Genomic DNA, 27968 nt, shown 5'->3' on the forward strand with positions numbered 1-27968 from the left:
ATCCATTTTAAAGACAGAAAGGATTAAATACATCTACATAATGGAAAGAAAAAGTGTTTAAACAACAATAAAAAAAGATTTAGGGGTATTAATAAAGAAGTGCCTTAAAGCAGCATGTCTCCATTAAAGTAATTAATAGGGCATGAAAGACACTTCAATGGAAAGTGAGCAGTGTTCGAACTAAAGCCTTTTGATTTTTCACATGATCTCAAGACTGGCTTCTCTGCAAAAATATGCTCTATAAGGAATGTGGGGGAGACGGGGTGGCATTCAAGTCTATATAACAGTGATTTTAAATTTTAAGTGATATGGTGCTTATATGAAATACAAAGGTTAAGGGAATATTAGGACAATCATTCTATCTGATTAAACTTTTATCTAAAGCAACAGTAAAATGTTCAGAGTGAATTAAGGATTTTATTAACAGATCCAGAAGCTCCATAAAAGAGTTTGAAATCTAACTGGCAGAAAGGAAAGGTTTGATGATGATGATTATTTTTCTTAGGATAAAAGTGATATTGCCATAAAACTTTAATCCCATTGCCATGCCAGAGTGAAAGAAAAACTGGACTCTCTTGTTTTAAAATGGGCATGGTCTCTTTTCCGCAAAGAGGTCTAACATGAGGCAATGGCTGGAAGCTGAAAAGAGCCCAATTCAGTCTGGAAGCAAGGCACAAGCTTTGAACAGGGAGGGTAATTAACCACTGGAACAATCTACCAGGTGTGCTGGTGGATTTCTCCGTCACCGGCAATTTAAAAAATCAAGATGGGATGTTTTCCTAGGAGATCTGCTCTAGTTCAAATGGGATTTAATTCAAGGAAGTTTTCTGGCCAGTGTTAACGCAAGGGGCTAGACCAGATGATCACAGTGGTCCTGTACTCACTCTGTCTTCCTCTTCTTCAAGGCTCCTTACACAAATCTCCCAGATTCTCTCAGTCAATCACAGCCCTTCTTGGGGGCTGGTGTCTTTATTTCCAGAGTGAACACAAAACACATCCATCACCTTGCCTTCAGCTGGACACAGCCCCTCCTCCCTGAGGCACTGTATCAGCTGGGTCTTCTTTCCCACCCAAACGCCCTTGTTCAGGGACCACTGAAGGAGAATTTCTCTCCCTGCAGCTGCAGTTTCCCTTCTACCTCTGCACTCGCTGTATTCCTTCTGACCCTTTATACCCCAAGGTGCAGCCCCGACTCCTTCACTGGCCCAACTGGGAGCATCTGCTCTGGCACAGGGGAATTGGACAGGTCCCCACTCCGGGACAGGTCCCTTCTGGCTTTATACTCTATGAAAACAAAATGCATGCACGCTACATATTATACATGAGACACACACATACAGGTGACCCGCTGATGCCGTGTGGAATACCAGTTTTATGAGCATGAATGTGGGATGGTCGCATTACTCCCAAGGTGCTAAGCCACGAAGGTGTTATGCAGACCATCTCAAGAGAGAGCCAAGCACAGCTCTGGACCATGCCATCCTGCATTCTTTAGAAGCCACTTGCGGTTTTGTGAAACAGAATTAACCACTTTAGAAATGTTTCTGAGATATTTTAAAGATATATATATATATATTTAGGCTTGAGTCTGCCTATCCTACCCAGACCGGTTGCTCACTATTGTGGCCAGTCCCGTTACTGTAATAAGCGCAGTGCTCAGTAGTGTTTGCAAGACGGTATCGTGAACTGACACTGTTTTTGTATCCCTTCTCCTTTAAACCCTGTTGCCTTAGTTACCGTGAAGCCAATTGCATAGAATTCTGAGTGAAACTGAGACTCGAATGTTTGCTAAATCTCTGGGAATGACCTAAAAAGCTTTTCTGTACACATCACAGCAATCGTCAGGCCTAATACCGTGTGCTGAAGTTAATGGAGTTCAAGTCCTTGCTTAAGTGCTCTGCTGAATCCAGGCCTCCGCAGACTCTGGTTCTACGTAAGGGCCACAATCTGAGTATCAGTGACGTACAGTAAGTCTTCAGGAGAATACAGCGGCTTTTGAGAGCTCCACATAACAGCTAAATGCCAACGAGAATGGAACGTCAAACAAATATTTGTCTTTTCATGACAGAAGATAAATATCTGGCAGCACATTTAATGAAAAAAAAGTTTAAAAGTTACTCAAATAGGGTAGAGAACATTGCTGTAATTTTAGTTTGCCTCCTAAAATATGTCTGGTCACAGCGACTTGCTGAAGGAAATATTTACTAATTTAACAAGTGTTGTCTGGCTTTAACACTGCTTGCATTTACACAGATACCTCTGGTGGAAGAGCACCAAAATAATGTATTGGTTAAAACAGGTCCTTAAAAGAAGTCACACTGTCAAGAGTTAAGGTAATAATAAAGTTTTTAAGAGACTCAGTCCTTACCTGTGTTACTGATAACACCTTAAACTTGATTTACTTTTCACCATGGATGCTGTTAGCTTGTTTTATGCACTTCCCACAACAGGGGCAGTGAAAAAAAGACTGATCCAGTCAGTTTCAGTGTTTAGTTCTCAGGGACTAGCTGCAGAAAAGGGCTACTAGGATGATCAGAGGAATGGAGAACCTGCCTTATGAGCGGAAACTAAAGGGCTTGTTTAGCCTAACCAAATGAAGTCTGAGGGGAGATATGACTGCCCTCTTTAAATACATCAGAAGGACAGACAGCAGAGAGGGAGAAGAGTTATTTAAGTTAAGGGCCAATGTTGGCACAAGAGGAAATGTATATAAACTAGCCATCGATAAATTTAGGTTTGAAATTAGATGAAGGTTTCTAACCATCAGAGAGGTAAAGTACTGGAACAGCCTTCCAACCGGAGCAGTGGGGGGTGAAAAATCTAACTTGTTTTAAGACGGAACTTGATGAGTTTATGGCGGGCATGGTATGATGAGACTGCCTGCAGTTGCACATGGCTCATCGGTGACCACTATTAGCAAATATCTCCAATGGCTGGACATGGGACACTAGCGTGAGAGGGCTCTGAGCTACTGCAGAGAATTCTTTCCCAGATGTCCAGCTGATGGGCCTTGTGCATATGCTCAGAATTTAACTAGTCTCCATATTTGGGGTTGGGAAGGAATTCTCCCCAACATCAGATTGGCAGAGAGCCTGGGGTTTTTCCCCTTCCTCTAGAGTGTGGGGCAGGATCACTTGCTGGTTTGAATCAGAGAACGTGGTGGACTCTGTAACCTGAAGTCTTTAAATGATGATTGGAGGATTTCAGTAACTCAGCCAGAGTTTATGAGCCTACTACAGGAGTGGATGGGTGAGGTTCTGTGGCCTGTGATGTGCAGGAGGTCAGACTAGATGATCATGACGGTCCCCTCGGGCCTTAAAGTGTAGGAGTCAAAACCATGGCTTATATGTGACTGCTGGTTAAAAAAAAAAAAATTAATAACCCCGTAAAAAAACATTGGATCCATTTACTAATTCATTTCTTATCCAAATGGGAGTGTCTGAAATCACGCCCATGTAGTAAAAAGATCATACAGATTTCTGAGTCCCAGAGCAAACCCATTTCACTTCCTTGCAGTACTTACGGTCAATCCAGATGTAAATGATTACAATAGAGTAAAAGGCAGAATCCCTGCAAAGATCCACATGCTGCATCTAAGCTAAACATTCCTTGGGAAATTCATTATACCAAGAAAAACAAACCAAGGGACAGTCAGGGCAAACCACGGCACATGCCTTAAACCTTCCTGGCATTAAGACAGATCCCACCTACCAAGCCTGGGTCTTCCACGGGCACAATAGCCGTCTTGGCCTATGCAAATGGTTTTGTTGACAACTACAGTGGCTACAGGTCTTGTTGGTTGATCAACCAATCTGTTCTCTGCTAGCAGTGAGAGCTGCTCCGCACACACACACACACACACACACACACACAGCATACAATAACTTCTTGTCTCTGTCAAAGCCAAGGTTAAGAAGTAACAAACCCCAGCTATAATCTGCTCTTCCTTCTGTTAAAATGTCCGAGTGGATGATTTACTTTTTCTGTCAATATTATGCTTGGCCCACAGCTTTGTAATCAGTGCAGCCTGAGGGGGCGGGGTGGGAAATGCACTTGGAATGTGCTTTCACCCTGTACGTGCACCCAGCACTTATGATACCGCTTAGAATCAATAAACTTTTTCTCCTGTCACCGTCACTGTTTGTTGTCCTTTCCCGAAACTGGCATTATTCTGTTTTTCTAACCAGAAATCTATCAAATCCATTGGGGTTTGCGTGTGTATGATGGCAAGTTAAACAGTTTCCTCTACTGCAAACAAACATCGCACGCAGTTGCACGAATCCTGCCGAGTGACAAAAACAGAGCCCTGGTAGAGGCAGGAGCAATTCAAAGATGGAACTTTTTGCCAAAGCGAAGCTCCTCATGCTGACGCTTCAAGAAGGAGTTTGATTGAAGTGGCATTCACAAAGGCCATGCTCCATTTGTCCTTTCTTCCCTGGCAGGGAGGTTTGCAAACTGCTGCCTGGACTAAGCAGGAGGGCATTTTCAATCAGAGAGAGACGAGGCTCTTTGTTCTCTGAAAAATTGGTAAGGATAAATCCGACCTGCTAAATCCGTACTATGAAAAGGCAGAGTCAGCCCTAATACGGAAAGCATCATTAGCAAGGACTAGCTGCAGGTGGAAGGCCTTTAACCGGTAACTGGCTATTAACAAGGTCTGTAGTACAATGCTAATACATTGGCCAAATACAAAGCAAACAAACCCTCCCTCTTAAACGAAAGGCAAAAAATTAACCCCATATTTATTCAAGACCAGGTTTTGGGAACTGTATTAACTGGTTAAATGCTATTAGCTTTCTCTAGAACACTCACGGCTAAATATTGCCGGTTTGATGGACTTACACACACACACGCACAAGACAAATGCACCATTCACACACATGCTGTTATGAAAATCAAGCCCCCTTTAAATAATCCTCTCTATCTATGGATGAGCACTGATTAATACTGGATAACAGGTCATACGGCCACACACCGCCCGCGGCACGTGCTGAGCAATCTCCTGTAGCCCTCACGTACACATGACGACATATATCGCCCTCCTGCCTGAGCACCCTAATGAGGGATCAGAGCCCCTTTGGGCTAGGTGCTGCACACAACTGAAGGAGACAGAGAGTCTCTATCTTAAAGCAGCACACAGTCTGGGTTACAAAAGGACAGAGACGGTGGAGGAAAGACGGCCCTGTGGTTAACTATTTGTATTTCCGTTGCCCACAGAAGCCTGGTCATGGATGAGGGCCTTGTTCAGACACAGAACAAAGAGATGGTCCTGCCGCAAGGAGTTGATAATCTCAGCATCAGACAGGAGACGACAGATGGATAAAGGCAGCTGGGGGAGTGCAAGGAAACAATGAGAAAGTATTGGTCAGCATGATGGGACTGGGCCGGAGAAGGGCTAGATTCTCTTCCTGGTTCTATGTGACCCTGGGCAAGCCAAGTCACTTCACCTCTCTGGGCCTCAGTTCCCATCTGTTGCCAGAAACTGGGACTGAGCGACAGGAGATGGATCCCTTGATGGTTACCTGTTCTGTCTATCCCTTCTGAAGCACCTGGCATTGGCCACTGTCGGAAGACAGGACACTGGGCTAGATGGACCATGGGTCTGACCCGGTATGGCTGTTCTTAGGTTCTGACAATAATAACCTTTCCTTTCCCCCAGCCTTGGCTGCTTGCACTGGAAGTTCTTTGGAGCAGAGACTGCCTCTCACTGTGCTTGCATAGCACGACCGGGTCCAACATCAGTGTGGGCTCTGGGTGCTACTGGAATCATAACGAGGGAAGAACCACACAGGTGGCTTAGGGGGGGAAGACGAGGCGGTTACAGCAATAACAAGCATACAAGAGTGCCCTGAGCAAGCCGCGTGGCTCGCCACCTTACACATCCGTGTTTTCTTTTCAAGCAGACAGAAATTCTTCCCATGACACACGAATTCAGATGAATGAGATGACTCTCAGGCAACTTCTGCCATAACAACATACGAGCCTTCTACAAGCAGGACGTAAGAGCGAGTACACCTGCTGGTGAACAATCTTTTCGCACAACGGAGAGCAGCTGCAATCAGTTTTTAAAGGACTTCATAGTCCCATGTATTGAAGAACAAACCTTTAGCAGCTGCATAGTCCTGGACCCTTAAAATCCTACGGTTCTGCCAAAAGGGGGAGGTGCGGGGAGGCATTTTCCTTACAGGAACTCAGTGTTATTTAATGGAACTCACCCACAGGGAGAGAAATCCATTACAGCAGCGGTTCTCAACCGGGGGTCTGTGAGCCCCAAGTCATCGGGCAAAAGCCCAAAGCCACCCCACACTCCCTGAGGGGCTAAAGCCTGAGAAGCTAGGGAGCACGGTGCTCTGTGGGGAAGGATCCCCGAGACCCCAGACTCCCATCCCCAGGCTGAAGAGTTGAGGTCCCTCCTTCCCCCCCACACTGGGCCCTGGAATTTTTATAGCATGTTGGTGGTGGGCCTCAGAAAGAAACAGGTTAAGAGGCCTAGGATAGCAGCGTGTCCCTTACCCTTTCATCCTACTTCTGTGACATCAGGAACATCGGCCTCCAAAATTTCTAATTCTAGGGCCTTCCCAAACAGTGTGTCGCAGATCACTGCCTTCCGCTTCTTTTTTAAAATTGGTAAAGTGCAGCTAGTTATAAAAGGCTGGAAGAGAAAGCAGAGCGTCCACGGCTTAGTAGGAGAACAGAGCTTCCCTGGAAAGCAAGCCGCTTGTCCAGAGCCACACGCACTGCAGTAAGGGGCAAAAGATGTGGACTCTGTCAAACGGGCAGGGAAGAGATTTGCAGAGTCAAGGGCTCCCCTGCAATGAAAACGTGCTTTCCCCTGGTATTTACATCTTTTTGCAGGAGGTACGTGTAGGGCCAACCGGAGCCTAGGAGGGGGCAGGTTGAAACGCTAAAAGGAAATGATCTAAACAAACAGCTCTTGGGGCTCACAGGTCTGTTACCCAAGGACGCAGGTATGTTTGCTCAGACTCTTCCAGAGCACAGGCTGCACAGTGCAGAGTGCGCTAGCCGGGGGAAAGCCTGCTGCTCCCGTTAAAAAGAACCACATCTCTCCCCACCTTGAAGCATTCTGCCTGGCACGAGCAGGATGACTCTGGAACTAGCCACCGACTCCCTACCGGTGATAGAGCTCTGGCAGGTAAGGAGAGGATTGAATTTGGGATTATGTGCATTTTGCTAACACATTCCCCCAGATCTACATTCTGGAAAGGGCAGGGCCTGACCCTACTCTCATGCCTGTGGAAATAAGGATTTTCCACGGGATGTCCAGACACACCCTGCTGCACTGCCAACAAGACTGATTTCATTGTCCTTACGCCACCCCCAGTTGATAGGTGTCTGTCCGGCTTTGACAATCCCCAGCCAAGGTGAACCCATCCCCTTTCTTGGCAAGGTCCCGTGCGATGATGTTTTCCATCACAGTCTACAGGCATTTTCCCTGTTGCAACTTCAGTACTTGGACAGTTTGTTCTGTCCTTGTTGGCTAATGAGTATAACTGGTCCTTGTCCTCTCTATAATGATCCACGTCCTTCTCTATATAGGAGTTACTGCATATTGTGTCTCATCACCCCTCCAGTCTTTTTTTTTTTTTAATAGCTACACACTCGAAAAAAGACGCTTCATCTTAAAGAGAAAAGGGGAAAAAATACTCTTTACATTTTGTCTAGGGACAAAATATTCACTGTCTCCTGTTCCCTCCCCACCTCCCGGCCCAAGCTGTTAGATGACGAGGAAGGGCAAGATGGGATCTACCAACTTTCCTAACTCTGAACAAAGAAGAAAAGGTTCATAGGGGTAAACGCTGGTGCAGTGACTGTTACCTACTCCATTTTTGTACCTCCTGGACTCTGAAGCGGCTGGAGGTCCCTGGGGGTAACCAGAGAAGCTCCAGAGGTTGCTCCATCTTGTGACCTGGCTGCAACAGTTCCCAAGGGAACATCCTACCATCCAAAATAGCAGGGTCACCTGGCCATGCCCACCAGCATTTCCACAGCAGCTTTCACCTATGGCTTTCCGAACAACCAATCAACTGGATGAGACGGGAGCAACTGTTAGGGTGGCCAAGCCTCCAGGATTGCCCTGGAGTCTCCAAGAATTAAAGATGAATCTTTAATTAAAGATTAAGTCATGTGATGAAACCACCAGGAACACGTCCGATCAAAACGGGCCATCCTAGCCACTGCTGTGTACTAGCAGAACCCACACCTACTTGGTGTGGTGCTCTGTCCCCTCGAGCGATGGCTGGGCCAAAGAGCATGCTACAGCCTTAACAGAGCTAGGGTCTTTTAGATCCTGATGTCTCAGGTTCAATTCCCACTGCTGACAATCCATTCCGGGGCATCATGTTACCTAGCAGCACAAGGCAGCAGTTCCTAAGATGGGCAGTACACAATAACGCTGATCTCAATTAAAGTCTTTGAGGGCAAAAGCATTCCCTCCTTTAGGGAGCACGTGACTTTGTGTTTTATTTTACATTTGTGTTCAAGTTGTCACTTGGAATTCAAACTCTTTGGAAAACACACACAATAGCCTTAATGATCTCATTGAGCGGTTTAAATTCAAATTGCGAAGCACTCGCAATACCACACTGGCAACACGTTCCATAAATTGCCTTCAAATTCAATATGTCGCTTGACAAAAACAAGAATAAAGCGCTTAAAAAAAATCATCAAAAATTCTTTCAATTACAGCTTCTCTTTTCTTGTCCAATGTAAATCGTTACGTGGTTGCTAAGCCGATGCTGAAATAGCCACATACATGATTCAGAATTATTTTTAAAAATAAAAGTAATTTCCCAGTGGGGCTTGGCCTCACACTTTAAATCTGTGCATGCTAAGGTTACGTCGCAGGCCTCTCACACACAGGCGGGCATGTGATGGGATTCACAAAAGCAATCAGGACTGGTCTAACTTCGCCCATCCGAATTAATGGGAGTGTTGCCATTGATCTGAATGGGAGCAGAGTCAGTGTGAAGGGACCACCAGACAGCCTGACCTCCGGCACAGATCACCAACCTCATGCAGCACCCCCTCACAAAATGCTAGAAATCCTACCCCCAGGAAGTGTTTCCCAGCCTTTACCAGAACAATGCCACTGGGCCAGGTCATGCCATTCACTGAAATCTAGTCATATAATTCAAATGTATTATTTGTATTATGGGAGACTCTATATGCCTCACTGAGATCCAGGCCCCACTGTGCTACGCAAACATAAAGCAGGAGACAGAGCCATTTACAAGCTAAATGGACAAGACAGACAAATGGCGGGAGAGAGGGAGGATTATTATCCCATTTTTACAGCTGGGAAATTGAGGCGTAGAAAGATTAGGGTAACACTTTCAAAACCGCATTCCCTCATTCCCCCCCTTTACAGTTGAAGTCCCACTGAAAGATCATGGGACAGTCTCCTCAGTGACTCACGAGCTTTTAAAAACTTTTACCCTAAATGACGTCTCCGAGGAAGTGGACAACACAGGGATAGAGAACTTAGATAGCCTGCAGCAGAAACAGGAACTACAGCGCCATCTGACTTCCCCTGTTCTAGATGGAGTTCTTCAAAATGGAAGAGCAGCTCTGGTTCACGAGAACCTTGCTCTTTTGTTATTTCATTGCTTCCAGCCCCCAATTTTTGATGCTCTTCTCCAAGCTCCCTCAGCTTTGACTCCTGAATATTTCTGGTTTGTCTGAAGAATTCTTTAAGCTTTCCATTGTCTCCTTCCCCAACACACCCAGCCAGCTCCATCAGGGCCTGACACTTCGTTATCTTGACTCTCACGCAACATGGGGTAAAACCTGGGAGGTACTCAACATCTGATTGCCATCAGTGGTAACTACAGGTGCTCAGCATCTCTCAGGACTTGGCCCTACAGATCGTTTATCACTAACTGTTACAACACGCAGAGCGATTGCCAGGAAGCCGGGCTGAAGAATGGAAGGAAATTTCCATGTCCCAGAGAAAGTCATCAGGACATCAAAGAACACTCCCATTCGCAAAACAGCAGCATCCCATGCCAGACCAGTATGTCTGGTTAACCTTGTGTTCAGTCCTTATGGTAATACTGTAGTTGGAAAGCAGACAGCTGGCACTGCTCTACATATTGCTCTTCAATCTTTTATGACAATGTTTGCAATGCTATTATTCTTAACCTTTTCTTTACACAAAGCCCAATGCAAAAGCTTTCCCCAAATATTGAGGAAGCAAACCAAAGGCTTGTGGCCGTAAATTTCCCCATAAGGGGGAAAAAGTATATTAATATTGACCACGGACTGTAGACCACGCTATATGGCTTACATCTGTAACGGAGGATCTAGTTAGGTTGGAGACATTGTATTGTCACATTTTAGGACTTAGGTTGACTGTAACAGTGATTAGGAAGTGACACATTAGGATGTTAACACTTTGCTCAACACAACAGCTTTTAACTGACCCTAATCGTCTTGATGGAGGAAGCTTGGTGGTGTTTTAGGAATAAAATGAATAATAATGAGTCTGGTGGGGATGTGGAGCAAACACATGGGCAACAGAACTAAAAATGCATTTGTAGGATTTAGCACCTGCAATGCTATAGTTGGTAGTCTGTAGTAAATATCCTTGACTGGGTGCTTAAAAATAAGGATCAAACTCAAGTTCTCAACGTAGGATGGCATGTTTGTGTGAAGATGGGAAAAAGGAATTGTTTCAAGGGGTGAGTGACCGCAGTAGGTTTTGGACCTGACCGTGTTTTTGCGTTTTGTGTTAAAAGCAGCGCTGATAAATAAAACCAGAAAGATACTTTTGCAGGGTTATTTATCATCAGTATTGACCGAAAGCATAGTCTAGGGTAAACACAGGTTTCCTCCTTTTCACTGGAGGAATATGTAGTTAAGTTTAGGTTAGTTTACCCACTTTTTTTTTTAAACCACCACATCACTGATATTGACTAATTAAGCGTAATTCTCTGTTGCAACCTTAACCAGGGCTTCACTACTGCTCCACTGCAATGAGAGTAAGATAGGAAACATCTGCTAATTTTTAATTGTTCAAAAACTTTCATTTTATTTGCCTAAGGCCTGACTGTGCAGACACACACGTCACAGTCAGCCAAAGGGAACTATCAGAAGAGTAAACAGTTCACGGTCTATAAACTTGGAGGAGGCAAACACTTTTTATCTTCTTTCATATCAGTGAGGCAGCACGTTTTAATGGTTTGAGTACTGGAACAGACGCCAAGAATTCCTGGGGCTGGAATCTCAGATGGTGTAAACTGGGGTAGCTCTACTAAGGTATGCCCATTTAGGCCAGCTGAGAACTTGGCCTCTTGTTTCTAAGCCTGGTTCAGTCACTGATTTTCCCGTGCAGCCATGAGCACGTCATTCAGGTCCCAGTGCAGCAAAGCACACAGGGTAAAACTGACTTTCAAGGAGACTTGGATTCCAGATTCATCTTTTTAAAAGGGCATGTTTTTGTGCCAGGCCTTTAAGCTTCTTTTTTTTGTAGGTTGCGTAGGTGAATATTTAAAGGACACTTTTTTTTGCCTAATCATTTCAAAGAAGCTATAAAAATATTAAAAAGTTTATCCTTTCCTCTGTACTCAAAGCTGTGTTGTGGAATTTACTACTGCAGATGCAGCCAAGCAATTATCATTGCTTTATCCCTTAAAAAGATAGAAGATAAATTTGAAAGAAGATGAGGAACAGAATCCTTCTGTATTTTTTCTCTCATCCTTTTATCTCCCAACGTACGAAGTTTACTGAACCCTTGCCAACAATTCACTCAGGCTAATGAAGTGTATAAGTAATGGGATTAAATAATCTCAACCTATTATAACAGTGGCTAATGCAGATGTTCTCCCAAACTAAAGCAGATGCGCAGTGAAGAATTCAAGAAAACAAACAACCCTACAAACAGATCCAGCCTGAAGTCAATGAGACATTTAACTTCAGCGACAGAAAGCATTGCCCTACGTGTATTACAACGCAATTTGCAATGATTTACGGTCTCCTCCCAACGGCCGCCACGCGTCCCACAAAATTAACCTTAAAAAGTTTATGGCACAATAATTTTAGCGCTAACATTAAAAGGAGAAATGGTTTAAATAGGACACATTCAATCAAAAAATCATTTTGTTTTTAACAGCCAATTAACAAGGACCATCCCCTACTTCCACTGTAAATAAGGCAGAATCAATCCTCCCTTATTGCATTCAATACTTCTGCAATAATCGCATTGCGAAGGACATGTAGCAATGGCAAGGAATAATGAGGCATTGTTACCATGCTCTGATGTAGTAATAATAATAATAATAAGCGATGAAAGAACGTTACCGCAGAATTAAACCTTGAGCAAGTTGCACATGGGATTCAGACACCGGCTGGCATGGAGGCCTGATTCCAGGAGGTGCCCAACTCTCATTTCCCCCTGACATCCATCTGAAGTGAGGATGCTAAGCATCTCACTGGAGACACTCAGCTCCTTGCAGGCCAGGCCCATCAGCTGGAAAAGGAAAATCGAAGTTGGAGGCTTAGGCCTTGTCTACACTACAGAGGTTTGTCGACACAAGTTGTGCCGGCGTTCAGCCACCGCTGTCATTAAACCACTGCCACATGTGCTCACTACGCCACTTGTGTCAGTGGAGTGCATCCACTCGCCCAGCTCTTGCACTGACACAGGGAGCAGTGCACTGCAGGTAGCTATCGTACTGTGCCACTGCACGCAGGGAGCTTTGGGAAGGGTTTGCAAGGCCTCCCGGGACAGGCCCAACATCGCAGGATGAAGGTTTCTGAATCCCCTCGTTCCATGGGCATCCTGGTAGAGTTGACGGTCACTTCTCAGTTGCGATGCCAGCCAAACTGACATTGCTGAACACAAACACAAGAAGCCCGCAGAAGTGTGTGTGTGGAGTTGGGGAGGGAACGAGTGTGTGTGTGTGTGTGTGTGAGAGAGAGAGAGAGAGTGTGTGTTGGGGGGCAGTGAGTGTGTCGCACACTGTCTCTTTAAGTTCAGACAGCAGCCAGAAGCAACCAATCCTGAGACAGAAGCTGGTGCACAGACCGCTGGGGTCCCCCTGTTCCCCCCACCCCAGCTCAGCGGAGACCTGTATGCCAGCAGGAGGAGGGGGACACCACGACATCAGCCCCCGCCTCCCTCCCTGGCTCTGCACAGCGCATCAGGAGTCTCTCCCGCTCCTCTCCCAGCAGCAGCCCGCGCTGCCTGCATGCCGGCCGCAGGAGAGCAGGATTGATTCCCTCCAAGATCTCCCAGAGCCTCGTCTCCCCACAGACCAGGGAGAATGATCCGGCCCCGCCCCTGTAATCCAGACAGGAGCGTGTTTGCTGCCGGGAGCCGGCATGCTGTGTGTGAGCTCTCCACGCTGAACAATTTCCAAACTTCCCGGGGCTTTGGAAGGGGAGGGCTGCATGTCTGTGTAGCTGGAATACAGGGCAGCGCAGCAGAATGCAAACCAGTGAGCAGAGAGGTCAGGGGGGCATGGTGGGATAGCTCCTGGAGCCCAGTCACGGCAGAAAGCGTCTACACTGACGCTTTGTCGCTCTAAGTTTGCTGCAAGAAACGCTACGTCTCTCAGCGAGGAGGTTTGATTTTGTCGCCAAAGCAGGGGGGTTTAGTCGGTGGGTATACCACCTCTGTTTGGTCGCCAAAAGCTGACTTTTGTCGACAAGACTCTGCAGCGTCGCCCAACCCTCAGTCACTACCGCTGTAGCCTCACCTTGGAATTAGGTTAGAATGAACATAACTGAGCAACGTCTGACACAAGCCGGTGTTAACAGAAAGAGTTCTAGGAATTAGAGAGAGATTTTCACAGAGACTATTCGGTGCTCTCCACAGACATTTTCAGTGATATTTGCAGTTTTACTTACTCTAAATACAGGGAACATAACCAATTTTTGCACCCAAATGTCAAAATGCCAGGCCACAGAAAGGGCTGATTCTTTAATGGTGACTGTTCAATTCTTTTTTTCAGGCACTTATAAAACACAAAACAAAAGCTTACAAAGTGAGGGGTGAACCTCAAAAGGCATCTGGATTCGAAGGCCCTTGAAACTGATGGATGGACTCCCACCGATTTCAAAGGGCAATGAATGGGGCTTAAATTTTGGATGCTGTTCGGCGGCTTTTATCTTCCTGTGGGGCTGCAAAATTACATCCTGATCCTTCAGCCTCACCCCGCCTTCATCGGGAGTTTTGCTTACATAAGGATTTCATAATCAGGCTCCTTACAGTGGAAAGCTTCTGGGAACAGGGCTTTCTCCTAAGACTGCTGTTCCTAGACAGGCTGCGACTATCACAAGAAAAACTTTTCTATTTTGGCAGGTTTGTGACAGGGCCTGAATGGAAGCCAGAAATCACATGGAAGAGGGAGAGGGAATAAATAATTAAACTTTTCTGAACCTCATGGATGGGTCTGTTCTTACTCTATTTCCCTGTTGAGTTGCTCACCCTTAATTGTAAGATAACACTGCAAACTGCAATCGGGAGGGAAGTCTCAAGAGATGTTTAAACTCTGTTGGTTTGCATTCAGGCTGAAAAGGAGCCTTGAGACTTACAATGTAGCAGGGTTCACAGAACGCTTTCTTCTCCACCGCGTAGAAAGGCTGCCCCTTCAGCTTGTTGCCACACGTCATGCAGATAAAACATTCCACGTGGAAGACCTGGTCCATCGCGGTGCACCCAGTGCCTTCCCCGATGACGTTCTCACCGCAACGGGCACAGCGGCCTGTGGGGAAGAGAGGAGACACGTGGTCAAGTACAACGCCTGCCCTCAGCTGCAAAGAACAATACCAAGCCTAGGAAAGATTCGCACGTTCTGGAGGATCAGATGGCTCCAGGGCTGGGCCCCAGGTGCCTTTCACTTGTATGTCATCAGATCAAATGCAGCCCACACCAACGGGGACTAGCACTCAGGACCTACGGGCTGTTCGGTGGTCTATGTGAATGGCCTGGAGAAGTCTTAATGCAGCTGCCTGCGTTCTCATCCCAGGAACTGCCAAGACAGCGAGCAACATCGCTGGGGGTCAAAGCAAAGAAATTAAGGACTGAAAGGTCACAGAGACTGCGACGCCATTTCTCACCCGCTGTGGGTTTACAGTTCTTCAGAAACAGACAATGCAGGGCGCGCAGCGACCAAACAGGGCAGGCATGGACAACGGACCAGGCTTGGAGAGGCTGATGTCGAAAGGCTTTGTGGAATACATGACTTAAAGGAGAGGGAGGTTGAGGGAAGTTGCTTGGCTCATGAGGAAGGGCACTGCCAAAAAGAAGCTTGCGGTACAGAAGATGCGAAGGGGAAGGTGGGATACTCAGTGCAGTCAAAGGAAAGCACAGCTCCGAGGGGCCTCGCTCCCTGCAGTCCCACGCTGGATGTGCTACGCTGCCAACTGCTGACGTTCCACACCGCTAGCGTTCAGTGCTGAAAAGGACTTAGCTCAGAAATGCAGAATGAAGGAGCAGAGATCGTGCCAGGTCCGTAGCTGGTCAAAATCAGCATAATTCCATTGAATTCAACAGCACCAGAAAGATTTACAGTAGGGTGACCAGACATCCCAATATTATCAAGACCATCTCGACACTAGAGTCTTTGTCTTATATAGGCATCTATACCCCCCCTGGGAAAAAAAGTGTCCTGATTTTTCACACTTGCTATTTGGCCACCCTAGTTTACAGCAGCTTAGGTTTCTGCCTCATTAAAGGAGGAGAGATTCCACCAGTATATCTAGTTTCCTGCAAGAATAATTTCGGTGTCCCTCATTTTGGATCTTGTCAGACGTTATTATTTATAATTTGTATTACTGTAGCACCTAGAAGAGCCAGTCGTGGACCAGGACGCCATTGTGCTAAGTGCAGTACAAACACAGAACAAAAACATGGTCCTTGTCCCAAAAGGCTTCCAGTTTAAATACAAGACAAGAGATGACGGATGGACAGACAGGTGGGTGAGCAGAAGGAAACTGGGACAAAACTGCATCGCACATTTGGGACTTGGCAGGTGGATGATTGCGAGGGACGCTAAACCTATGGAAAGAGAGTAAGGTGGAGAGAGAAAGGAAATGAGAGCAGAGATGATGGCCAGGAAATCGCTGTTCAAAGCCTTGAAATGGAATCACACATTCCATTTAAAGATGTCCTTGCAAATAATAAAATAACCCACCACCAGCACGAGCACCAATTTAGTGGCCTGTGTTTATTGGTCTTTTTAAAAAAATGTTGTAAAGCTTAAAAATTAAAATCAGCCTGTTCCATTACGTGGGTGGCTGAACTTTCTACCATTGTGCAATGGAACAGATGATGACATTAATACCCCTGTGCTTACAGCTTCCTCGCTGCCTGTCCCGAACGTCCACGTGGTGCTGCTGTCCGAGACCAGCTGTTGTTCTGGGCAAGTGTATTTCAGTAGCAAGCAAAGGAATTCCAGCGTATAAAGGATGAGGGGGAAGGGGATACGCACATGTCTGAGATCTCTTAGGAGAGCTTGGAATAGAACCCAAATCATTCTTATTTGCGAAGTGGCATCAATCTAACTGGCACTGTCAGGGACACATGATACAGACCCTGCTGCAAGGAGTTTACAATCTGTGCAACACAGTGGGAATAATCTCTGTGTCAGGGGCACACTGGGAAGCCCAGGGGAATACACAGATTTTTTTTAAACCTGGGCTTTGTGTATCATTCACTCGTGGTGTCCCGTTTCACAGCCCCATACGCTAACCATTTTGTTATTCTTCCTCTTCTGAGGACCTCTCTTGTACTGGGAGATGCACAATGTAGGGTGTTCCATGTGGTGAAGACACCTCTGCAGCAAAAACTGAAGAAATGGACTAGCTGCACTAAGAGGTCTTTTTCATCTAGGATATGACAGAGCCATACCCTCCCCTCTCTGTGTGGACAAGGCCAAAAGCACTCAGTGATCTCATCAAAAGTGCTTACGCAGCAATGCTGTAATATGAAGAGATGTCCGGGGAGCAGTTAATATCTCTATATATAAAACATGAAATTGAAAGCCATTAGTGTATTACTTCACACAGTGTTTTTCCAGAGGGAATATTCTCCAGGAGAATTTAACCTCCCTGGTGTGCAGTTCTGTGATCATCCGGTATCATTTTTATGAGGCATTTGGACTCAGAGTAATGTAATGGCTATGCAAACACTTCTCAGTTTCCTTGGTTAACATGTGAATGGAACATGTGGCATCCTATTTTTCCCCCCCTCTCTCCTTTTACATTCAGAATTCAGCCAGATCCCTTGCACTGGAATATTCACTGCGTCACTTTCATTTGCTACAGAAAGTGATTTGCAAGGTACTCTTCCGGGTCAGGCTCTGGACTGGGACGCAGGAAATCTGGGTTCATTTCCCAGCTAAGCCATCAACTCACATGTGACTTTGGGCAAGTTCCACACAGGGAGAGATCCACGCTGGGGGCTTCGACTCAGCATGGCAGCATCTAACATTATGCACCTGGCTTGCCAGTGGAATCCTAAGCCCCTGGGGAGAGACACCTACGAACGGGACTCGGATGCCAGCATGCTCGGCGGAGTGCTGCCTAAGCTAATCACTAGGAAATACCAAGGGTGGGGGCCAAACCCAGTTAAATACCTATCTCTGTTCGGGGTTTGTCGCCCTCAACTTTTATCCTAGAGTTAAGCACCCAAGCCAGGTCAACTCCTTCTGGTAGTTCTGGGGCCAGTGCCACTCCCCCAGAATGGGGGACACCTGGGTTCAAATCCTCTCTCTGCCTGAGTTGGAGCAGGGACTTGTCCCAGGTGCTTACATACTACCATTACAAGGGTCAGGTCAGTACTTGGTTGTTCCTCCAGGATGTCTGCTGCTCTAGCTCTCCCCGGCCCAAACAGCTTCAGCCATTCCGGGTTTTGCCACAGAAATTCCCCACCAGGTACAAGCCACGCCTAACCCATCTTAATTTATTGGTGGTCCCAGCTCTCACCGTCATGTCTACAGACAGAGGTGCCGCTTTCGCTGAAGGGCCAAAAGACTTATTCATAAGTCTGTGCGTAAACTGTGATGCGGCGAGCTAGCTGCATATCATGAGGTCCCATGGACCGGAGGAGATATAGCGTCTGTTCCCAGCTCTGTTACTGGTAACCGCGGGGAGGGGGGGAGAGGAGTCACTTGAGCCAAAATTTTCAAATCTGGGAGCCTAAAGGTAGTCTCTGAACCCCATATTTAGACATATAAGTAACTAGAAGAACCCTGATTTTCAGAATTTGTGGGTGTTCAATACCTCTGAAAACAAACCAACAATAAACAAACAAACAAACACTGCCCCTCGGCCTCTTCTGTTTACTCCTGTGCCTAAATACGGACTCAGGATCCCAACTCTAGGCCCCCAGGACTGAAAACATTGGCCTCTGGGCCTGACGTTGAGCAAAGCTGAGTACCTGTAGTCCCTGGGAAGTCAATGGACTCTGCAAGTGCTCAATACCATTCATCATACGGCCAGTTTTTGCAGAAAACTCTATGGCACAATCAACTAGGAGAAGCAAAAAACAACCCCTGCGACAGATAATTCAGTATCTACCATTGCTGCTGAAGAGAATGAAGGTATACTTTTCCTACGGGCCAATCACACAAGGCCATCCCTAATCGGGAACACATTTGTGGCTAGATTCACCTCAATTAAAGACTCTCTCTGTTTCCTTTTTCAGTATTTTCCCAATTCCTGCTACAGACTAGTTAACGTCAGTACCTGAATTACACACCGTACACCATCCAAGCTGTGTTCCTTATCGTAAAAAGAGCAGCAGAGGCTAGGTATGCAACACTCTGAGAACAAACAGATTGCACACAAAGATTAGAAAAATAACCGAAGAGAAATACAGTGGGTGGCAAATTACAGTAACAGCACAGAACGTGACCCCGTTGCTTCCGACAGAGACAGACATGCCAACAGCCCTTTAAAGGTGGCTTAAAAACAAATGAGACGAAACTTCACTATTTTGCAGTGTCAACCTTTTCTCCCCCAAGTTCACGTCAGTGCTGCTGAACATTGGTTGTATTAGCAGCCAGCCTTGAAACTGGCGTTTTCCGATGGATGGAACAGGTGCAGGGCCGTGAGTGCCAGCTCCCTTCATGCTGCCCTGGCCAATGCACCTCAGTCTGATCCTGAAAGGACAGCTTCGAGGGGTGGAAGAAGGGCAGTTCGCTCTATGTCCACTGAAGGCTGGCAGTGTTTCTGCTATGAAACTAGGAAACTGATAGACAGCGAGAGTGCCAGCCTTTTCTTCTGCAACTTTAACTAAACCCACATGGGTTCTCAGTTACATAAAACTTTGGAGTATTATGACCTGGGTCCAGGGGGGCAGAGGAAAGCCCCAGCTGAGCCTGATCCCCTGTCTCCATTAGCACTGGGCAAGTTCTTCCTGAAGCTGCTGTTTTTTCACCTCCCCGCAACCTGTCTCTTCCTGTGGGCAGCGTGAGTCGGAGGAATGCTAACACACATAGGTAACCAGTCACCACGACGAAACAACCTAAGGCTTGGTCCTTTCCTTTCAATAGGATCCATTGTTGTCTAAGACACACCATAGCGGTTCTAGCAGATAAGGAGGACAGAGCACCTTTCTGCCAAGAAGCCAGAAGGACTTTGTGATCTTGGACCAATCTCCTAATCTCTCTGCACTTCAGTTTCTCCATCTGCAAAATGGAGATAATACAACATGTGTCTGTCTTGTCTATTTAGACTGTAGTGACATTGTGTGGACATACTTAGCCAAAACAATAATAAATAGCAATAATAATAATAATAATGAGATAGAAAACACATGGACCTTCACCCACAAAAGTCTTACAACTAATGCATACAAAGAACTGTCTATATGCTGTAAAATGTAACAGTTAATCAAAACAAGGTCACATCCCCGGATGTTTATTGATTACACTTAAATTTCCCTCGACCAACCCCATATACTCCCTGGTTTTCACTGCTGCGTGGATACAACAAATGAGAAAGCACTGAGGAAGCAGAATGCATTCATTGCCTTTACCAAAGTGTATTACAATATTTTTCATTTGTAAATACATTGCAACAAATATCCAGCTAAAAGCTCCCCTGGCATCCTCAATACCCCAGTATATTCCTCTGCGCTTTTTTTTTTTTTCTAATCATCTCTACTTAGGAGTTCTCCAGCAAGTGTGTTTTAGGGATTCATGACACATCTTGCTTTTGGACAGTTTTGAATCGGCTGGCAACGGATGTGGAAAAATCATTATTCCTAATGAAGAAATATTGACGAGAAAACAGCATTTCGAGGATGACGTTGACCATAAGTCAACAAAATAACAAGATTCCTCCCACCCTGCTCCAGTGACTTTCATCCAAGGGTTTTCAAGCACTCCACAAACATCTGTAAATCCTCAGAGCCCCATGTGAGGTAGGCAGGATTATCCCCAGTATAGTTAGAGAAACAGGCGGGCAGAGAGAGGTTAATACTACCGCTTTGCTCCACCGTATAGCACTCGTCGAAGGAAGCAGGTACTATCATTAGCTTTGTTTTACAGATGGGGAAAATGGAGGTACAGAGAAGGGAAGTGACTTGCTCAAGGTCCCCCAGCATAGCCGAGACTAGAACCCAGTCTCCCAAGTCCCAATCTAATGCGGTACCTACTAGGCAACACTGCCTCCCTTAACAAACAGGGTTGAGAGACTTGCCCAAGTCCACGCAGCAGTGCCAGAGCTTAAAACAGATGCCAGAACTCCTGGAGCTCTGGTTAACATTCGATTGGCCCCACATACGCCAGGCTCCTTGACTGTGCCCAAGCGGACATGAGGGAAAGCTCTGGACTGAACGAGAGTGAATATTACCATCTGGCTGGGGGCAGGAGGGGCTTGTCCAAATGGGGTAATGCTAGGGAAGGCAGCCTCGGCCAAGACCTCTCCCACGCTAGTGCTCCCACTTTCAAGGCTGGTGGCATGGGGCCGTAGGCAGCTTGCACTATCAAAACCTTCTCTTGGGTGGAATTCGCACAGCTCTGCAGAAGTGCTCTCCCTTGAATTCCACCAAAGGCTAGCCCCTTTCTGAAGCTCTGCCTTCGGGCTGGAGCTCCCGGAGAGCCTGGCAAACGGACAGGTTCATTGCCTCTCTCTACTTTCCAACACTGCAGCAGACCTGGGCTCCTCCCACCGCCCTGCCTGGTGTGCGACGTTACAGTTTTTATGCCTGGAGTGACTTGGGGCTGAGACTTTCTGAAGTACCTGATTTTAGACGACTTAAAAAGGGACGGATGTTTGGAGGGCTGGCATCTGGGATCCCGACCAACAAAAAAACCCAGATACACAGACTCACTAGTCACTTCTGAGCGTCTTGACCTTGCAAAACGTGTGATAAACACCCGGCCCCTAATCCCACAGGAGTTTATGAGGGATTTGGCATTGGTTTGACAGGAAACAGGATCAGGTCCCCACAACATTTTTCAATTTTCATCTAAACTGACAGATGATTTACATCAATGCCAGCTAGGGAGAACCAAATGATTTTTATGTTCGCCGGCATGTCCCTCTACTCCCCCCACCTGTCTTCCTTTGTTTTCTGACTCAACTTTTACGGCACTTACTCATCCCTTGGCCATAAACTCATTGTGCAGGAGCCCCGTACTGAAGTTCCATCATTTGACAGTTGCGGTACGGACACATCGGTTGTCTTATTCAGTGTTTGAACATTAGACAGATGAATCTTAACTGGCTGCTTCGGCCGACGACAACACACACACACATTGTTCAGAGTTGCTTGGTGCTTCAAGGCATGTTTGAAACACTCCATGAATTAAATCCAAAGCTGTGATTTAATTGCTGATTACTTCCCTATGTCCTGTTACCGTATCTTAGAGTAGAGAGCAGTCTTGATGCACACGTCTCTGCAATGACCTTTCTGCCACCGACGCTACCTCGGCCAGTAACAGCAAAGCTTGCTCGTTGTTTTCACCTCCCAACCACAGCACAACCTTGCTATCTCACTTCACTGATTTGCAAACCTGACACGTTTCCAGTATGCCCACTCACCGCCAACGCTTTAAGGGCAATTGTGAGGCCACATCTTCCTAAGACTTCATTGTTGTTCGCAGTGTTGTAGCCGGGGTGGTCCCAGTAGACGACAGAGACAAGGTGGGTGAAGGAATACCTTTTATTGAAAGAACCTCCGCTGATGAAACAGAGAAGGTTCAAGCTTCTCAGACCTCTTCTTCAGCTCTATGGAGCGTGAAAGCGTCGCTCTCTCTCACCAACAGAGGCTGGTCCAATAACAGATATTCCCTCGCCCACCTTGTCTCTAAGACTTCACGACACCTTCTCAGAGACTTTTCCACGCTGCTCACCCACTGTTACTATCTAAGCAACTCAGAAGCACTGATGATTAATCCCCTGGAAGTGCTAATTCAGATGGGGATCCGAGGCACAGATCGATTCAACAACTTGCCCACAGTCACACAGGGAGTTTATGGCAGCGCCAAAAACTGAACCCAGGTCATCTGAAGCCCAGTCCAGTGCCTTACCCACAAGACCATCTCTTAAACTTTTACCACTGGCACATGGGCCGGCAGTACAAAGCGGCGCCATCTCATGAGGAGCACCAGGAGAGATTTGCCTCCGCAGATACAAACCTGATCGGAACTCCCCAGGAGGCAGGAGGGATGCGCTTCCTGCCAAATGATGCCCTCGCCCCTCAGTGCCTAGGCAAGCTCTGAAAGGAAGGAGGGTGAGAAGTGCCCCCCGCTACTGCCCCCTTTGGTTTAATGAAGACATGAGGTGGGAGAAACTCTCGTGCTCCCTGGAACAATGGCATTGCAATTATCCCTGCCTCTTATGCCTGGGGAAAAACTCCTTGAGCCTAACCCCTCGCTTCCTCACGCGCCATAAAAGGCAGAGGACAGGTTACCCCATTAGCTTTACTAAGCAGAACACACAGGGCCTTTACCAGCTTGGTTCGAAGTTATTTTTCTGAATCACTGCAACCACGATGGGGTCGAGCGACAAAGGTCAGATGAGGACTTGAGCATTCGTCACATCCACGCCTGGGGTTGGATCGAGTCCGTTCCAGTAATAAGAGCAACCTGCACAGTTTGGATCTGGATTTCCCACAAAGCTAGGGGTCAGCCTGATCTGAGCTTCTGATTACGGCCCAGCACTGACTAGACTCAGTTCAGGAAGGTTCCCTTCGCAATGCAGAAGACTTGATTGTTTTATCGTGCCTGGCTGGTTATCTGCTAGTGCCCAGAAGCGGATAGGCTGCAATGGGTCTCCCAGCCCAGTGGGGGTCACTGATGTTCTATAGTACTTGACTTCATACACACTTTTGCGGTGTGCTTTGGGTTTTTTTTTTGTTATATTGTGTCACTCTTGGGCAGATGTTTTACCATTTGCAAAGTGGTTGAATTAGAGCCTCGGCATCACATCTTAAGACTGAAAAAATAAAATAAAGGAAACCCTTGGCTGATCGATCATGGAAATGCAGAGGATGGAGTAAGACATACTTTATTCCCTTTAATGCTAATGATCGGTGCCAGATTGACACAGACAGATCAAAGCACTCTATCCAGAGAACAGCCATAGCAGAGCAAGCTTCCCTACAGTGCTTTGCTAATGTGCCTTAGCCCTGGCAAGGAAGGGCTGCCTCCCGAAGGGATATGATGGACTGAGGCTACCCATGACACGCTAACAACTCGTGGTCACTAGTGATCTAGCCTGAATTTAAACTGGTGTCCAGGTGATGAAAAATGAATGGGCATTTTAGATACATACTGAGTGGACTGGAAAAAGGTAAAAACATTTAAATAGGAGAGATTTGCTGTGTTTGATTTTTTTTTTTTTAATGTAATTCTTTGTTTGGCACTGAAAAATTCTGGAATGATTTTTTTCGTTTAAGTAGGTTGGAAAAATCCCACCAAAAAAAAAAAAAATCCCCCGCCCTCACCAGAAACAGAGAGGTGGGGAAGAAAAAAAAAGTAGAGGAAGTGGGGGTGGAGGGAAAAACACTTCCTCTCACTTTCTCCTTCCCCATCTCTGTTTTCCAGTTTGAGAAAGGGGGAAATTAAAAAAAAAAACCAGTGTAAGTTTGTTTTAGAATTTCACTGAAAAATGAATAATTTCAACAGAAATTATTATTGTTCAGATGAAACATTTCATGGTCATCAACATCCCATTTTTCAACAAAACCAATGTCAACCATTCTAGATATTAATGGCTGCTGCTGCTTAGGGCTTATGCTAACTTCTCACGGGAATCAGGAGTGGAACTGTGTGAATGGATTGTCTGGTAGTTGACAACAGACCCCAAACCAACATTTAAAAATTTTTAGCAAAGAAGAAAATTGCTTTGGGCTGAACAAACATTTTGTTTTGATTTTGAGTGGGTTTGTTAAAATGATTTTGCATTTAAAAAGAAGTAAATCAAAGGAGATTTCAAAACAAAAAGTTATTTTGGCCTCTAAAATCAAAAGTTTTAGTTTAGAAAACATTGGAGTGAAACGTTCCGACCTATTTTGGATTTCTGTTTTGCTTTTTTCCCCCCAACCCGAAACAATTCAGTGAAACTGACGCGAATTCATGAAACATCTGCAGTGTTGCCAAATCTGCATTTCCCCCCCAACAAAAAAGTTTCAGCTGAAAAAACATCACCCAACTTTACTCAAGAGGAAATTTTCTTGGGGGCAAGTTATGCCATAATGGCTACCGGGGCGATTCTTGCACTTTCCACTGAAGCAGCCGGTGCTGGCTGCCGTCAGAGACAGGAGGCTGGAGAAGATAGACATTAAGTTTGATCCAGCCTGCAAATGCCTCTGAATAGCTCCAGAATCCCAGTACCAACCCGCTGAGCCACATCCCTTTGCACTTACATTTTCAAAAAACATCATTTCGAGACTTGCCCTTGAAACAGAAAGGAAAATAATATATATATATAAAAACAAACGCCTATCTAAAATGTCTGATTGAAACTCGTGCTGAAAACCAAGGGCAGTGTGATGGAAATCATTCTCTCCCCCGATTCCTCGGGCGGGGGTGACTTTCTGGGCATTCCCCTTGTCTGCAGGACGTGTTCTGAAATTCTATACAAGATCTCAGGATCCTCTTTTTGGGAAGCCACAAAAATACGTCTCTGTTGCTGGTTTGGCGGCGGAAGTCCCAGCTACTGTATGCACGGGGGTTGAGTGGGACTCTGGGTTTCCCATCTGATGCCAAGCACAGCTGTACGCAAAAGGTGCTGTCTCAGCTCTCTGACGCAGTGACTCAAGGTGCTTCTACTTGCCGGTAGAAGCAGCGGTGGGCGATTTGAGGGATGCTACACCCACGCCACCTGTTAGTGGGAGCCGCAACATGGCACAAAATTCAGAGGCCAAATGAGGTCGCCGCCTCCTCAGACACTTAATACTCTACTAATGCTCAGTGCCTAACGGCTTGCAACCCTTCCCCACCCACTCCTACAGATCTGGAGGATTACAACCCCGGCCTGCAGGGCTGCGATGACAAACGCTTCCACGCCACCAGCCGGCAGCCATGGAAGACCTGCAATTAATGAACTATAAACCCCTGGGGACTACGCACGGCAAGAAGTGCTGCCCACAGAAAACTCGTTTGGGAGCATCCTCCGTGACCTCTGGTTGGTCCAGGTATACTATTTGAGCAGGAAGCTGGCTGTGCAACTCAGCCGCACTGGGCCTGCTGCCACAACAGATCCCACTGGATCCTGACTCTGATCCATGGCTTGGCGCCGGATCTCCGACTCCAGCTGTGATACCGGACTAGGCTCTTGAGCCCTGGCTCCAGATCCAGCCTTTGGTTTGACTCCTGGCTTTACCACCAGCTCCCAACTCCTGCTCCAACTACCAGCCCTATTCCTGCTCTGACCACTAAACCTTACTCCTGGTCCTACCCACTTGGCCAGACTGTCCACCTCCCGACCGCGAAAAACGTGCCAATCCCCAGGTGTTCTGAGCCCCAAAATACGAGAGTCCCAAATTCAGATGGAAACCCGGGCCCCTTAGTGGATGCTGTGCTGAGAGTCACGCCATTGGGCAGGTGAAAAAAACACACCAGACTGGCCACAACTCACAGGCTGACGTGGCTTTTCATCATTCTCCCAGACCCACACCCAGCCCCCTCCCCCCCCCCCAAAAAAAAAAATAAAAAAAATCACACACTGCTCACTGGAGCATTGCTCAGCCCGAACGACACGGTTCATCCTCCATCGGGCTGGCTGCACTCCAGCCGGCGATGAGCAGCCTTTCTCCACCTTGCCAGATTGCTGGGCAGGCAGGTGGCAGGAAGCAGTGTGAGCAGCATCCTCTGTTCATGGGGAGGTGGAAAAGCCTGTTAATGGGGGTAGGAGACTCGAAACTTTGAGCCAGAGATTCTCTCCCTGCCGATTGCTCTTGCCTGCCAATCTGCCTCCTGCCTGCCCGGGGAGGAGCAGATACAGAAATGCTGCTCAACAGAAAACAAGAGAGCAAAAGCTGAAACAGCAAGAAAGAGACAGAGAAGAGTTTGCAACAGAAGAGTTTGTTCCTAGACTATCAAACCCGCAGAGGCTTTAAGGCCTGGGATTGTCGAAGGAGTCTAAGGTGTTGGACGTACACCTAATGCCTTTCAAAACCCACCCTTCCCATCCCCCCCCCCTCCCCCGGCAGCAGTCCCAGGTGTATGATGCATCTCTACAGACACATTGCCCACATGATGAACTAAATCCATTGTGCAGGTTTGACCGCTGGACCTGCCCTCTGACACACACCCATTTCCCCTGGGACTAACTTCTGTCACTCCCATCTTCTGAGTAGCTGTGCTTTTCTTTAATCCCACGTGCCAGATAGAGGTTTCCTTCATTCCCATCCAGGCTCGAGACTCAGTATCTGACTAACCATTAGTGCCTGAAATGAGAGCTTTATTCGGCTGGAAAGAGGAGATTCTTACCTTCTGAAAGGGGCACACAACACTTGTCTTTATTACTGCAAGGTCCAGAGACATCATACCTCAAAGCCATGACATCATTATGGAGGGAAAGTTCCTTTAAGGTAGTTATCTGATGTTGCTAAAATTGTATTCATTATAATTAGAGCTGGATCGATGGTCTGAAGGGAGCCCGCTCTTACTGGCAGAGGTAGATGGAAAAATAATATCAATAACTCTCCAAAGCATTTTAAAAATGATCTCCCTTGTAACACATGCAGCACCTACAGAGTACACGGAGGAGCAGTGGGGTAGAAAGGCATCAATGAAACCCAACAGCAGAAGGTATAGCTATTATTATCCCTCCGTTTTCACATGCTCATAACATGCTGAAAAAGTTCTGCTTTGGGGTCAAAACTTTCCATGCTTGGTCTCAGCTCAAGAGTTGAATTATTATTAATTATTATTTAAATAAAGTCTCTGGAAAATCCATCAGCTGGGGCTATGTCAGCATAGCTATGCTGAAATAAGCTCTGTATGCTAGATATAGTCTACATCAGTTATAAACTGGCGTAGTTTGTGATTTAGATTTAGAGTGTGTGTGGACATTCATTTTGGGCTATCTTAAAGCCGTTGCTAATTATCTGAAGCTAAACTGACCTAAGCCATTTTTAAACCGATACGAGTGTCCACATGGTGTGTACACCAGTTTAACTGAAATCAGTTTAAATTTACACCTTAAATTAAACTGGTGCATCTTTTTTTTTGTTGACAAGTCATATGTGATAGGCTGGTGCAGGGACGCAATTAGTCACATTCTAAAACCAGCAAATTGTATGGCAGAATTTTGTCCCAGTGAAAAGTTATGGCTTGTTGCAGCTTGTATCCAAAACAGAAAAGTGAAGCAAAGTGAAACTCAGTTTGGATTAAATAAATAATAAAAAAAAATGACTCACATGAACCAAATGGGTTTTGAGGTTCAAAACAGTTTGGTTACATTTTTTCATTTATTAATTATTTTTCCTTTCCGCAAGCCTCTTGTGTTTGGCCTTGGCTTGGATCAAGAACACTCAAACGCCA

At 46.3% G+C, this 27968-nt stretch overlaps 1 protein-coding gene across 10 annotated transcripts in view; it reads right to left on the reverse strand.

Moving 5' to 3' along the window:
* Positions 1–27968, reverse strand: part of LPP (LIM domain containing preferred translocation partner in lipoma) — a 400945-nt gene that overhangs the window by 49711 nt on the left and 323266 nt on the right. For all 10 annotated transcript variants that reach the window (XM_067561073.1, XM_067561068.1, XM_067561064.1 and 7 more), the window contains one exon: positions 14557–14726. In XM_067561073.1, the coding sequence (XP_067417174.1) occupies positions 14557–14726 (170 nt within the window). The remainder of the gene's footprint in view (positions 1–14556; positions 14727–27968) is intronic.

This window comes from Emydura macquarii, unplaced genomic scaffold (genome assembly GCF_026122565.2).
Source record: "Emydura macquarii macquarii isolate MOO-44397 ecotype Brisbane River unplaced genomic scaffold, CSIRO-AGI_Emac_v2 contig_2365, whole genome shotgun sequence".
In the NCBI taxonomy this organism is placed as follows: domain Eukaryota; kingdom Metazoa; phylum Chordata; order Testudines; family Chelidae; genus Emydura; species Emydura macquarii.